This window comes from Pavona decussata, unplaced genomic scaffold (assembly GCF_977016875.1).
Source record: "Pavona decussata unplaced genomic scaffold, jaPavDecu1.1 SCAFFOLD_193, whole genome shotgun sequence".
Lineage (NCBI taxonomy): Eukaryota > Metazoa > Cnidaria > Anthozoa > Scleractinia > Agariciidae > Pavona > Pavona decussata.
Window position 1 is genome coordinate 953,800 of NW_028145602.1, and position 14,753 is coordinate 968,552.

At 38.6% G+C, this 14,753-nt stretch overlaps 2 protein-coding genes across 2 annotated transcripts; one reads left to right on the plus strand and one right to left on the minus strand.

Annotated features, from left to right (window-relative positions):
• Positions 1-1,713: 1,713 nt before the first annotated feature.
• On the plus strand, positions 1,714-9,209 carry LOC146461920 (uncharacterized). Its single transcript, XM_085086312.1, has 3 exons — positions 1,714-2,088; positions 5,026-5,250; positions 7,226-9,209. Exons 1-3 carry the CDS (start codon positions 2,052-2,054, stop codon positions 8,254-8,256), a joined length of 1,293 nt encoding a protein of 430 aa, XP_084942438.1. The 5' UTR covers positions 1,714-2,051; the 3' UTR covers positions 8,257-9,209.
• Positions 9,210-10,569: 1,360 nt separating this feature from the next.
• Positions 10,570-14,482, minus strand: LOC146461921 (QRFP-like peptide receptor). Its single transcript, XM_085086257.1, has one exon. It carries the CDS (start codon positions 13,614-13,616, stop codon positions 12,534-12,536), a length of 1,083 nt encoding a protein of 360 aa, XP_084942383.1. The 5' UTR covers positions 13,617-14,482; the 3' UTR covers positions 10,570-12,533.
• Between the last annotated feature and the right edge of the window lie 271 nt (positions 14,483-14,753).

Here is a 14,753-nt window from a genome sequence, read left to right on the forward strand (position 1 = left end):
CGAAATACAGCAAAATCGCCTTGACAGTGCCCCTTTACTAGAGAGTTGAAAAACTACTTTTGGTGGCGCATTTTTTTCTTAAGAGGAAATTTGTGGTGCTGAATTTCCTGGTGTTCAAGTACATTTTTAAAACGTAACTTTTCAATAAAGAAAAAACGTTGAATAAACAGAAGGAAAATCATCAGAAAATATGGTAATTAACCGTTATTACCTGGTATTTAATTTGGACGCTGTTACCGAACTCCTGTATCAGACACAATGTGTGGATAGATATTTAATCTTCTGAATAGGAACAAAATGTGCGTACTTGGCAGGATGTAATCAAATATCAAGTCAAGTTCCCCTCTGTAATTAAGGACTTAAATTATATTCTAATTTTTTAACGATGTGGAATATTTTAAATCAACAAAAGAAATTGAAAAAAATGTAATGTGATTGGTGTGGCGTTGTATTCCATCAACAACAATATATTTTATACGATTGTCGTTATGTAAACACACTAGTCGTTATTTTTTCTTGCATTAATTTGCGAGCAAACTTTCCTGTAGAGTCTCCTAAGCCAAGCCAAAGAATGGGAAGAGAAACGTGTGGGAAGGCGTTTACAGGAATCTTCACTGCTCTCTATTATAAGAGAAAACACTCGTTCGTTCGTTGGTCGGTTGGTTGGTTCTTCATTCGTTAGCCGTTATCACACTGGAGACGGGTTGTCTTTCTCAATAAAAATAAACGGGACGATTAAAATTTCAGATGGATAATATTTTTTAATTTTGTCTGTCTGATTATCCGTTTTCTGAGAGGAATTTTGAGGTCGATGATGATCCGTCTTTGCTGTGAAAACGAGCATGCATTCACTGTTTCTTCGCCGATTCCTGTACGCCTTGCATTAACCCCCCCCCCCCCCCCCACCCCAAGCACAACTTCCTTTCAGCAATTAAGTATTTACGTCACTAGACAAGGTCGTTAGTAGATTAAGGTGAATGGCCTCAAGCAGTCTTCTGCGTGTACGCTCTTCTTCTCAATGGCCTTTTCAGATTTCTAATAGGATTACAATGTACCCTAACAACTGACAATCTTTGCTTCTGTAGAATCTAAACAAGACAAAACGAAGCAGTTAAATGTACCAGTTTATCAAAAGAAGCCCAATAATTTCTTTTTGTGGAAAACTAGTAACATCTTTTACCAAAGGAATTCGCTAAGAACAAATCAAACCGCGTCAGATTACAAAAATATCGCTTTCAAAAAAAAATGCACGTTGGTTTCTTGTCCCAGTTATTTCTATCGTGACCATTAATCTAACGTTTTTATATTGTGAGATTTGAGTGAGGGGTCACAGAAAGCGATTAATTCATTCATGCACGCATGCCTTACAGAAAGCTCAAAGCACAAAGGGAAAACTCTGACTGCTCAATATGGTTAATTTGCTAATTATTTATTTACGTCATGTACGATTAGCTATCGCGCGCGTCCTGATTTGTGACAATTGTCGTTGGTTTATCAAACGGCAACGAATTGTGAAACAACTAGGAAAACGCGACTACAAAGTTAGTTACTGAAAACGTGCGATAAGGAAGCTTTCAATTGTCTTGTTTATCAGATTTGTAGACAATTGAAACTACTTGCATGGCGAGCGTCACGCATCATGAATTCTATTTTGGTCCATTCTAGTGTTTATAATTAGTATTAAATTTTTGCCAGACTCAAACGTGGCCAGTGTTCGGTCTCGAAGCATCGCTACATCTTCCGCGTTGACGTATATCTCCGTTAGCGGTTATGTTGTGGGCAGAAAACAAGTGGTTTTAAAATGCTCATCCTTCGTTTCATCCTCTTCTGGTCTAATTAATAACAGTCTTAAATGATTTTGGGGCTTTGTTTATTTATTATGCCGTCACTTATCCACTCGACCCAATCACTAATCCAGCCTCTAACATACTGACAAAAGGTTAGTTTACATGCCTACGATAGTAATTCAGTACGAACGTCAAAACGCGCGCTGGCAACGTCGAACTACAGAGAAACGAAACGTTTAATTTCACTTCTGAATACAGAAACAAATGGGTTGTGGAACAAGCTCGTACCCGCCAAAGAAAGGTAAGATGTAACTTTCCAGCTCGATGTGTTATTCGTGAATTCGTGAATATGTCGCAACATCTGTGTTAGTTTTTTGTGCAGAGTATTGTTTTGGTGAAGGTGGTATTTAGTTTTCACTGTATTTTGATCAAAATGGTGATCAGCACGTTTCGTCCGTCTTGTATAATATTTTTCCGTGTTTCGATGTATGAGGTCGAGTAAACTGCCAGGTTTGGTTGGTCGTATAAACTGTTCGTTGAGTTCCAAACAATCACAGCGATATCGGCAATACTTTGGTAGAACGTTGTTAAAATCACGGAGTGGGGCCGAACTTTTAAGCGAACAAAAAAGTCTAGCTATTTCAACGGACGGTCTTATATGGAATCTTAACACAAGGAAGTTGAACCAGTTGACAAAACCAAAGAAAGAAATTTGAATTGTTATCCAAACACTTGCTTAACAATTTTTAAATACAAAAGGAAAGCTTTAATACCAATTACATCAACAATAATTTGGCCAACGAAAAATATCGTGCCTCAACGCGAGGAAAACCCCAATATCATGATCGTTTTGGGCCGTCATGTGGTTCAATGGCGGGTGGCGTTGATTGCTAATAGGTCCTAATAATTATTATTGCTTTATTCAATATTGTTCGTTTCTGGAGAATGCACGACTAATGGATCAGAAAACCACAAGGCCGCATAAGATATATTTTAAAGCTGTTTGCTGAATTGATGACAGAGTCGATTTGAGTTCATGATTTATGTGTACACCATGGCTGATTTTAATCAGTAGTAGATCCCTCTCTCATCAGCAACCCCAGTCATAAGCGACCACTTTAATATAATCCTGCTGAATGTGTTTAAAATCAGCTCTTTAAAGCGACGGCTGTTTCCTACATTGCTAGTAAAATGATCGTCTTTTCTGTATATGTAGCCCTGCAATGTTAGTCACGCACGCTTTAAAAAAAGTAAAATATTGATCCTAAAAGAGACTAAACCGATTTGCTGAGCCGGTAAACTGATTTGTATTCACTACAGCATCTAAACTAAATTCCATTGAATTGAAAAGATTGCTAATGCTCCATTCAACCCATCTATATCATGAAACATGTCTATAGTTAAACCAGGTTTATCAGCTACTAAAATCTGCAAGGTTGAATTTTACGTAGGATTCCTAAGCAGTCGAGCTTGTGTTTTCATTGTGCTAAATATGAGGTCGAAAAGCGTCAGTAACAAAGTTTTGTTAAGAGGTCAATTTTTAAAACGCGTTGAACTTCAGTAAGTTGTTGGGATATTTGTTTATAATCATTATAACCATAACAACGAACAAAACAAGTTGAGAGAAATGTCAACAAAAACGTTAACCCAGGGCTGTGCTTGCGTGCCGGCTGTACTTACTCGTCAGCAGAGGAGCATACCCAATATCTCCTGCCCACCTTCGATTTATAATAAGCGCCCTCCGCCTCAACTGTGGAAAAAGCCTCCACTTGGAGTCCCAAAAATGTAAATAATCACAAAAAAAACCAGGTAGAAATTGATAGAAACAGTACACGACTGAGGTGGGACAAGTTTAAATCTCAGACAACACGTTATCCAAAATTATTCCAAGCCGTTTCAGTCAATTAAAAACAAAATTAAATCAAAATTAAATTGAACAGTCAATTAGCCTCCATAATGACCATAATGTCCAACTGCTGGAATTGCAGAAATTAAATTGCTTCTCTTAGACGTTAATTAATCCGGTTTTTTAGCATTAGTAAAGCATCAATGAAGCATTCAAGCATGCATGTACCGGCGATATTGGCTCATCACGCTATGTTCTGTTGATGGGTTACATAAGAACACAGAATTATTTTTTTTTTTGCTGAAGACTCGTTCAAAAACACTTCTCTGTAATTCAACATGACGGCATAGCAACACTGATAGCAATATAGAAGTGGAGTTAATCAGTTCTTCATCGAGTGTTTACCGCTTAGACATCATAACTCAAAAGCGTAATAACTTTCCCTTCAGGGCTTGCAGTCGTACCAACATTCTTTCATAGCAAAATTCTACAAATCGAGCAATCAGCATTTAATTTACCATTATCAGCGATTTCAGCATTTTCAGGAACTTAAAAGACAATGGCAAGCGTTTTGAGAAGTATCCCTTCGTTGTTTTCCTTTTATTGGGTGGTTTTTCATTAAAAAAATCACGAGATTTCAATCGATAGTTGGAATTCGAAGCCTGGTTGATTTGGTAACCAAAATGCATATGACGCCTCCCTTATTATACAATATTGCGCGCATTGCCGTGGCAACACCGAATTTTCTGTTAACAAAAATACTTCCTGCTAATAAAAATGTGGGACTGTTTGTCCCATGAACCTAGTTTAATGGCCTTAGCTCCCACGAGTCTCCTGTAGCTCAGTGGTAGAGCATCCGAACTGGTAATCGGAAGGTCTTAGGTTCGACTCCTGATAGGAGCACTGGATAGGGTTTTTTTTGTATGCCTGTGTCACTTACTGAATAATACATCGTTCTCATTTTTTCACCAGGCTTAAAATATACCATCACATCTATTCCATTGCGCATATGCCACACATGACATTCCAATCTAAACATCCGAACAAGTAATCGAATTTGCCTGTGTCACTTACTGAATAATACATCGTTCTCAAAAACACTCACGTTAGAATAAACCTCGTTCAATTTGTAGTCGAGGTCTCATAGTGGATACAGTTTTTCTTTTATCCAAGAAATTTCTATTTCCCCCGGCCACTTCACTGATAAGCCTGTAAGTGACACATCCGAATCGGTCTGGCCTCTCTGCTCTCAAACTAAGAGCTTCTGTATCGTTCCGTACAAGGCGATGAAAAAGCGGCCGGGTTCAATGTTAGCTCATCAAAAGGCTGATACTTTTATATCTGAGATGTGAAAGGGAAATTTTTACACCATTGTTCGTTTACTCCTCACAGACACTCGTGCCGAGTCCCGAGTGACAGTAGCGGCCCAACAGCGAGCCGAGGCTGCATATAGGCGTCAGCGCATGGCTCAAGAGAGAGCGGAGCTGACCGCTGTTTGGCGAGCTGACATGGAAGTGGAGCGAGCCCGCATGTTGAAGGAGATGTCAGGAGGCGGGAGTAGGAGGCCCTCGTATTGTAAAGAACTGGAAGATTTGAAGGAAGAGGATCCTTATCAAGGTGAAGTTTCTTATTTGTATACAAATACAACTCCAACTCTCCCTGAACCGGACACCATTGGAACCAGCGCAGTCTGTCCGCTTTGGAGAGATGGCATAAGGTGTCGGTTGCTCCGGTGAAGGGCTAACGCTCGAAAAGTCTGCTTTTGGATTCCTTTACGTCTTTAGCTTATGGACAAAATTTTTTCCGGAGGCTGAAATTAGTTTGCCAGAATGATACTTGTTGCCCGATGGTGCACCGCAGAGAAAGTGGTGTCGGGGCCACGGGACTCCTATAAGCTATTCATGAGAAATGTCAAGATAGAGTTTTTCTTGTACGAGTACATGTTGACCCCTTGTCTCTTTCTATAGTTATTTCACCTTATCAACTCTGTTGATAAAACCAAACCTTTTCCGCTTCCCCATCGACGCAGCACCATAGTTTCTTAGAAGCCATCCCGCTTTGTCCTTTGTCCTTAAATACGGACAACAGAGTGAAGCTCTGCTGGGACCAGCCAATCTGATGCTGTCCGGTTCAGATGGGTGTCAGCCTGAAAGCAGGAACAGTTGGTTAAGGTTTACTGAGTCCTTTTGTCCAGTCACTGCAGGATCACTATTTGCAACGTCTGATGATAGCAGTTATTAAGTTTCATGAGAAGTAGTTTAATGCAACTCTTTCCTGTTCCAGGTAATTCTCTCGATCAGCACCATCCTACTGCTACACTGGGGAAGCATAATCCCATAAGCCTTATAAACCTTCTGCCAAAATGGCTCCTATTTTAATATCCTTTTGTTTATATTTAAATAAGTCCTTCTTGCCCCTTTCAAGGTAAAAATATTCTTTTGATTTTTGAGCTTGAGAACGAGATAAGAAGGGCTAATTTAAATACAAACAAAACAATATTAAAATGGTGGCCATTTTGGAATAAGCTCTAAAATATTTTTTAAGATTGTAGGCAATTCCTCTTCACTTATTTAAAGGATTAAAATTTGACGATCTTGCCAAATTAATAATTTATACAGGGCGGCGACTATGCACAATTTAAGAAAATAAATGAATTTATTTTCACTTGTAAGTACTTCAACAGGCACTGACTCATGGCTTTCCAAATGGTCCCGTACAAATTATTAATTAAAAAACGAGGTATAGTTCCATTAGATTTAATACGTGGCAGCAGTGCTTTTAAAGACATTGAGCTCAGTCAAAATCATTTACCGTTTGATTGTGGGAAGGCGCCTGGCATTATTGAAGGGACTATGTCAGCTGGGGCATATGCGCAGTAGGGTCCGAATAAGACCAATTTGCATATAACTTGTTGCAGGATTTTTGCTTTTCTGCCTTTGCAAAAACTTTCAAGAATATCGCAACAGTTTTTGTAATTGCTAAAGAATGTTTGTCAATAAAAAAAATTCTGGTAACTTTCCGAAGATGAACGCGATTCAAACAGATGAAAACAGCTTCCTGAACTCTCCGACGGAGAAGTTGGGCCAAGGATTTCAGGGTTTTTCATCAACGCACGCATGCGCCTGGGGTGACATAGTCCCTTTAACTCGCAGTCTCTCCATCCTCGCTCCCAGAGCCTACGATCTTCTGGTCAGCGGTTGGATTGTGGGCCCTGGTAACAACCGTTACCGGATGTCGTGAATTTCACGACATCCGGTAGCGCACGCTCAGTGTGGTAAATTACCATTGCGCTTGCTCAGTATTATTATCGCTCAGTACTGCTCAGTATTACGAAGTAAAGACAAATGCGCAGAAGCGTAGCATTTTTCACCTTATAGCGCATCAGGTTTTCGACAGCCAATGAAAAAAAAAGATATTTTTGGATGGACCCAGAGCCACTCGTTCAACGATTTAAAAAAAAAAACGTTGGGGCTCTGGGGACGAGAATGCAGTCTCTCCAGATCAGACTGTCCATGACTCCCGGCTAGAGTGAGGCCAACCATTTGAACATTGAACCAAACTTGACTGAAAATTGCTGGTTTTTTTATTGCAGTTCCCGGAAGAATGGACGATTATTTCCAAGATTACTCAGTACGAGCAAAGAATGCTAGAAATTCACTTCCAATCAATGGATACCCGGCGAGATATACAGCTGAAAGACGTGGATCAAGAGACGAGAGAGCAAAGTCACCACAGCGTAAGGAAAAGGCACGAGCAAATGATGAAAATGGAAACACAGAACGAAAACTCAGCACTGGAGAGAAAGTAGATCTGGATTTCTTGCGATTAATAGCAAATCGTTCTGCGCAAGCTTCGCCAAGCAATGTTCGCATTGAAGAAGACGGCCAAGAAGTGGTTGGATCGGAAAATGGTGATAGCACTTTGGACCTTAATGTGGGCGTGGTGGATGACAAGCCACTTGAAAAGAACGATGAAGGAAGATCCGAAAGATCGAAGAAATCCGACCATGTATTGATTACCGAAAATGCGGATACGAATCTCATTTCTCCTGCGCTAGCGAACGGTTACAACGACGTTACATTGACTGATAACGATGATTCGCCGGCGAGACACGATCATTCGATGCGAACTGCTAATGATGATTTCGAGAAAACTAATCATGAGCCAGATTCGAAAGGAAAATCATTAGATGTAGAAAAAGAAGAAGAACTGAAAGGATCCGAATTGGTTCAGGATGCTGTGGACAATATCAATTCTGATGATGATAACAACACAGATGAGTGTTTTGAGACAAAGGAAACGGATGGACAAAAAGACGAAGAGAGAGAGGAAGAAGGAGAAATAGTAGAAAAACAAGAACAACAAGGACTCTTGGAAGAAAAAGAAAAGGAACAACAAAAAGAGGATGAAGAACACAGCGGCGAAATGATAACGCCTGACAATGAACAAATAGACAAAGAAACTTCCGAGAACATTCACAATAGGTTGAATGAACATGAAGAATTGAAAACATTGGAAAAAGGGCAGAACAATTTGAACACTCAGAACATTGACACAGAGGAGGTTACGTCAGAAATTGAAACCGACCCGCCACAGAGTTATGGAGGTATGACTCAAAAGTGACTAGAAACTACTATACTTGAAGAGAATCTCAAGATAAATTAATGAGCGTTAGTAGCTAGATCAGACTCTATGATGTTAAAGAAAGTTAGAGTACTAACCGAACAAAATGAGAACACCTAGACTGCGAATGTAAAAGATCGGTTAAACTCGATTTTCGTCCGTAAAATGTAATACACGTTGTGTACGTGACGTCATCGCCACCATGTTGGTGAACCGTCACCAAAAGGTTTCTCGTTAGCTTCTTTTGTTGTGGTACACCAACAAGGCTGCAACAACATTGTCATTTTTTCTAGGGATTGGTTTCATTCACTCCATACTATTTATTGAACTACTTTAGCTCGCGTAACAAATGAATAGGGTAGTTTTACTTTTCGAGGCTGAGGTGCATCCAAGGTCTAAAGTATTTTTCAAGTTTTATGGACGGTAACGAGCGGTTTGACCAAAATGGCCCAGAAAAGAAAGAGTATCTCTAGGGCTCTTTGGCACTGGAACAATCTTTCGAATTTACAGTGTACCTTAAATGTCATGTTGAAAGTGCTAAGGCGGGGAGGGCGGGGAGTTCTACTTATATTAATGATTGGCGTAAAAGGTTCTCAAATGCTTATCTGGCAACAAAGGAAACCCCAATATTGAAATACGAAGCAAGCTCTCCACGTAAACACTTTAAAAATCGGACATAATCGTCTCATTATTTTAACCGCGAAAACATTCAGTCCGAAGGTTTGATGAACACATTATTGTACACTTCCCTGTAAATCACCAGTAGCAACCATCCTTGAATGTAAACTATGCATGATCGATCGACTAATTACACTGTTCTTTTCTCCCGTCAGAGGCACCCAGCGGTTCATTTCTATTCTGTTCGGATCATCATCATTTTTATTTGCTCTCTGAAGCTAATGACAATTTGCAAATAGTACTGTTTAAATAAAAGAAAGAAATTTACATTTTAATTGTAATAATGTATTATCAGAGCCTGGGGGCTAAGTTAACTGTAATGTTTAAAACACAAGCAGCAGTGTTCTATCGGGATTTAAAACCACGAGGCACAGCCGAGGGGTTTTTGGACCCAATAAAACACGTGCTGCGAGTTTTTTGAACGGCTTCAACAACATTCCTGGAAAAGCGTGTATCAAGAGAGGTCATAACAATGATGCTTTTGTGAACGTTGGAAATTAGCATACGAGAAAAACATTACACACCGCATACTAATAAGGAGGAGTTTAACCACTGCACGTGATGTTTTATTGACCATTTGATAGGTCAATGGGCTTATGACTTATTAATGAGTTTTTGAAGGAAAGTTTTCTAGTTAGCCCCCAGCCTTTTAGTTTCGACTTTTAATACAGGTGAAAAGAATATTCTACAAAGAGTTTGACTAAATCATTTAAGATGTATAATATAAAACAAGATGGCCTTAATCGTCATAGAAATTCTCAGTCTAAAGTTTCCTTCGGCGCAGTGTCAGCTCAAAATTTCGTAACACTGATAAACTAATTCCTTTTGTTTTCGAAGGGGCAAATATCTCGCTAAGAATACGAAAAAAAGGTCAACTTGCACCGCTTTAGTAAGACCAGCAACAGCTCCTAAATTCTGAAAATAAGATTCCGTTTCCAACAACAACAACAACAACAACAACAAGCTTTATGACCAAATTCTAAAACAAAGTTAAACTTAATTAACAACATAAATATGTAATACAAAAGAGGTAACATTTACTCAGAATAACTGAAAAGGTAATCGAGCTGAGTAAAACTAAATAATGTTTAAATATAAAAGGAAGGTTGGCACTAGAGCTTGAGCAAAGCAATGGACTAATCATTAAAAACAAGAAGAGGAAAAGAACAAATAAATAAATAAATAAATAAATAAATACCAGCTGAAAACTCATGAACAGTAAGACTGTAAGATGTTTAACTTGACTTTGTTTTTAAACGTTTCGTCAATGTGATTCCAAACGTTTACAGCTGCAAAGCGAATGTTGAATTTACCATAATTTGTTTTGATGGTGTTGATGTAATAGATTGATAAAACAATTCCTAAAACTTTCTGCAGTTTAGACTCTCAGCTGTAGCATCCGAACAGATCAAACTGAGTTAGCTTACACAAATATGTCTTTAAAAAGGCACAAAGCGATCTGGGAAAACAGGACACAACATTTGAAGTATTTTTGCGTTAATGTTTTTGCTTAGTGTTCCTGTTCAGCAACCTTAACCCCAACCCAAGTCTTGTTCAAAAAAAATAAATAAATAAATAAATAAAAAACGGCGACTTCGTTGCACAGAATTTGCTGCGATGAGAGCAAAGCGCATGCTACGTCAGGGAATCCCCAAGGGAGGTATAACGCAGTTTTTTAGAAAATCACCAATATGTCGTTGTAAAATAGCAACAAAACTGACTTGAATCTTTACGATGATTTTCAAACGCGGTTAAAAACTAAAATGTAACCATAAAATTTCTAGTCAGGAGAAATGGAGTAAGGTTTTCCAAGAAGCTCGTGATTTAATCTGGCATAACGCTTACATGACTGCTATTAAATGTACCAAAAGCACCAAACTGATTGAATTTCAATTTAGATTCCTTCATCAAACTTTGGCAACAAACGTATCTTTAGTCAAAATGGGAAACAAGGATGACATTAGCTGTACATTTTGCCATGAGGAAGCTGAAAATTTCATGCATCTTTTCTGGTTCTGCGGCAAAATAGAACTTTTCTGGAAACACCTTATTGCCTCTCTAAACGACCGTAACTTTTTATCCGAGGACTGTCTTCTTAACAATCTTGTCGTCTTGGGTCTGAAGCCTGATACTTACAAAAATAAAGCTGCAATTAACTTTGTTCTGTTACTTGCGAGATTCTACATTTGGCTTTGCAGAAGCAGAGGAAATATTCCAACCATTGAAAATTTTCAGCTTTTTTTGAAACAATATAAGAAAGAAATTGAACCTTTCTCTCTTTAGTAACCTTTTACCAGTTTGATGTCTCTCGGCTTTTTTTAAACTTTCCTTCCTACCAGAAGGCCGCGTTGAAGGCGCGAGCCTCTAGGGGGTTGTGGGGGCATGCTCCCCCAGAAAGTTTTTAATTTTAGGGCCTCGGAAATGCCATTTCCTATTTTTCTAGGGAGAAGTTTCATAACTTAAAGAATGAAAAAAACGCGAACTATTCAGTAACTTTGTTGTTTATTTGTCAGCCTTTGGTACTACTGATATAAGTGTATGTTGAACTTGTGTTATAAACTGTAAATGTGGCTACAGGAAAAGGGCAAGACGTCTCCATTTGCATGTCATTATAGCCATCCTGCACCCGGCTATACAACTTGCATCTCATTAAACCTCTCATGTACCAATATGGCTTCCGTCCATTACAATTAAACCATTAGCCTTAGGGGCCCTGAGGCCCGTTTCTCGAAAGCCCCGGTAACTTACCGGGCCCGATAAGTGTCTTTGGTGATAAATGATCATTAACAGAAGTCAATCTTTGTTAGCTTTGAATACTAAGTTTTAAAATCTTATAATTCTGAAAGCTAAAATGTTGAAAACAATGGACAATTAAGAAATAAAAAGGGATGGTTTGCAGAAGAAACTACCACCATTTATGGAAATCGGATTTGAAAAATACACTTCTTGGGCCCGAAAACTGTCCGAGAGTTTTGAGAAGAGGATCCTGGATGGTCCGGAGTGAAGAAGCTCTCCGAAATAAGATGACTCCTGAGTATACATTTCTTGACAGAAGTCCTTTCTGTTCAAACACATTCTGGACAATGATCTTAGCATATCCTGAAAAGGCGCGAAAAGGTTCTAATCCTAAAAACAGAAGTGTCCTTTACTGAAAATTTGCTAAAAGTTTCGGTAAAAATAAAACTAAAGCTAAAATTTGCTTTTACTACAATTTTAATTTTTAGCCGTAAAAATAGATAGTTCTCCAATGTTTTGCATACATAAATCAACATTTGCAGCCCAATAAGGTGTTTTTAAAACATCACCTGTGTTTATTCTAACCAATTAAAAATTTAACTTATGTAAATTGAATATAACACGCAATAGAATTTATTTTTCATTTAAATGTTTTGAAGAATATTAATTTTGTTATGGCCAAAACTGAGAAAGGTTAGTTAGCGAAAACGAATCTGTAGATTGAAAGTTGTTCACTCACCAATGATGCATGTCTTGGGTTCGAAAGGAATGACTTTTCACAGTTGTGATTGGAATAAAATGGTATTGCTTCTTGTCTAGACTACAAATAAAGGGTCACTATACATTGCTTCGCCATTTGCTTGTCAAATGTTAGTATTTTCTATCCTATTCAAGACATAAGGACCATTAGTATAACCCACTGTTCCGGCAGCTTGAGCAAGGCTGACATCATAGACAGAATTATTTGGGAAAGAGTTACAACAGTGCACCTTGCAACTGCAAAGAAGCTTAAAACTATCTCGATAGTTAGAGCTTTGAAGCGCATACAGCAAGGGATTAAAAAAAGAGTTGCCAAAAAGCAAAAGCCTACAAATTCTGTGGAATAAGTACAAAATGTCATAGTTGTCTGCCACAGTTCTAGAATCAGTAGAAATAAGGAAAGCGAAGAATATTGCAAATGGCAGCGTACAGAGAGCAAAGAGAAGCGCAAGCCAGATTAGAAGACGAGCCAATTGTTTCTTTGCTTGTCTCTCTGCTTCTGTGGTCGTGGATTCTGAAAAAATTGTTTGCGTAAAGTATAAACCACGGACGATTTCAAAATAGCAAATGAAAAGTATCAGAGAACTTATGATTCCAAAACAAACGCAAGTGAAAATAATGAATGGCTTGTGAAGGAAATACTCATCCAAACTCCAGGGACGTTTACACGGATACTTGGAAGACATGATGTCGAACGTATTGGCTTGAATGTCAGGGATGCAAGATAACACAGCCAGGAGCCAAAGTAACGCTATAACATATTTGACAGATTCCTTAGATATTCTTAATTTGGTTCTGAAAGGTTTCACGAGAGCCAGATATCTCTCCACTGCAATTGTGCAAACTGTAAGAACAGCGACGTTGATGGTGATTGGAACAATAGCATTTCCCGCGAAAAGCTTGCAGATCAAATCTCCTGTGAATCCTTGAAGACGCACTGACGTTAAAGCAAAGTCATAAAGGCCAGGACAGAGTAACAAAGTTAGCAAATCCGCCACGGCTAAGTTCATTAGAAGATAGTTTGTTGTGGTGTGCATGGATGGCGTTTTGCGCACGATGGTGATTATGATGCTGTTACCGACAATACCTGGAAGAACTATCAGTGAGTATAATACTGCGAAAACAACATCCTCCGTCGAAATGGAACTAACTTGTCGCTGGGAGAGTTCCGTCGTGTTGTTGCTCATTTTAAGGCAATCTCTCTGCTTAGCTCTTCGTATTCTTTCACGTACGTGACTCACTGTTGGCGAAGTAAATTTCAGTCACACGGACATGAGAGAAGTCTTCGGCTTTTGCGGTGAAACGTCTCGAATCTTGAATAAAAAAAACCCCGAAGTAATACGCTTACTTTTCCTTTGGAATCTGGACTCTCCTGAATATCCACTACTACAATCTTCAAATGCGACAGGTGAAAAACGAATTCGTCGTGTGTTCGCTAACAACTTAAGAGCCCGAGGCAATCGTGTTGAAATTGAAAGGATGATTTCATTCGTGCGTAAGTGTGGCAGTCAAAACTCAAGATCATGATACGAAGTGGCATTGACCGACGGTGTTATGTGTTCTTTGTTCTTTTGTCGTTAATTGCTTAAACTCGTTTTCATGGAATTAGCATTGCAAGGACATCAAAAACGATTTGTGCTATGATTGTGAGGATGGCCAAAGTCGTTTGGAATAGCCCACTTGCAATATGACGTCACTTAAGTATTAATTATGAAATTCATTGTCTTGTCTACAACGTGCTCAATGGACAAAATATACCAGAATAGTAATTCACAAAAAAAAATCACTGCGGAAAATCCCCTTGCTGAAGAATTCTGGATTCACTGGAGTGCTAAATAAATTCTGAATAGTGTTAAATGTGCCGTCAAGGAGTCTATCGATTTGTTGAATGTTTTTAGCGGCTTTTCGTGTTACGCCCGGAAAACTATCAATCTTATGCATCCAAGCTTAACGCAGGTAAATAGAAGACGCAATTATGCAAATTTTCAGTGGAAACAAGAATAAAACCTCTAACATGAGTTTCGTGCATTCGACAGCTGAAAACACCCTGGGATACTTTTCAAATCCTGTCAGATTAATCATACAGCCATACAATTTTCATAACAATCGGATTTAAGTCTTAAATGTACATTGTTGAGCAACCACAGAAAAATAATAATAAATAAAAATTTAAAAACGCATAAAATAAAAGGCCTTTCAGGAGATAATTGTTTTTTGGCCCCGACGTCTGTCTGAGAGCAGATTTGCCATTTACACCTCATATTTGGTATATGCAGCAAGCTCAAATTTCCACTATGATTGCAAAGTTTATTTCATGTAATTTA

What these genes read in the sequence shown, in the direction of transcription:
- LOC146461920 (XM_085086312.1), top strand. Translation starts at nt 2,052, where the DNA reads ATGGGTTGTGGAACAAGCTCGTACCCGCCAAAGAAAG. An exon ending in CTCGTACCCGCCAAAGAAAG is followed by an intron (nt 2,089 to 5,025) that starts GTAAGATGTAAC and finishes TACTCCTCACAG; the next exon opens with ACACTCGTGCCGAGTCCCGA. An exon ending in GGAAGAGGATCCTTATCAAG is followed by an intron (nt 5,251 to 7,225) that starts GTGAAGTTTCTT and finishes TTTTTATTGCAG; the next exon opens with TTCCCGGAAGAATGGACGAT.
- LOC146461921 (XM_085086257.1), bottom strand. Translation starts at nt 13,616, where the DNA reads ATGAGCAACAACACGACGGAACTCTCCCAGCGACAAGTTAGTTCCATT.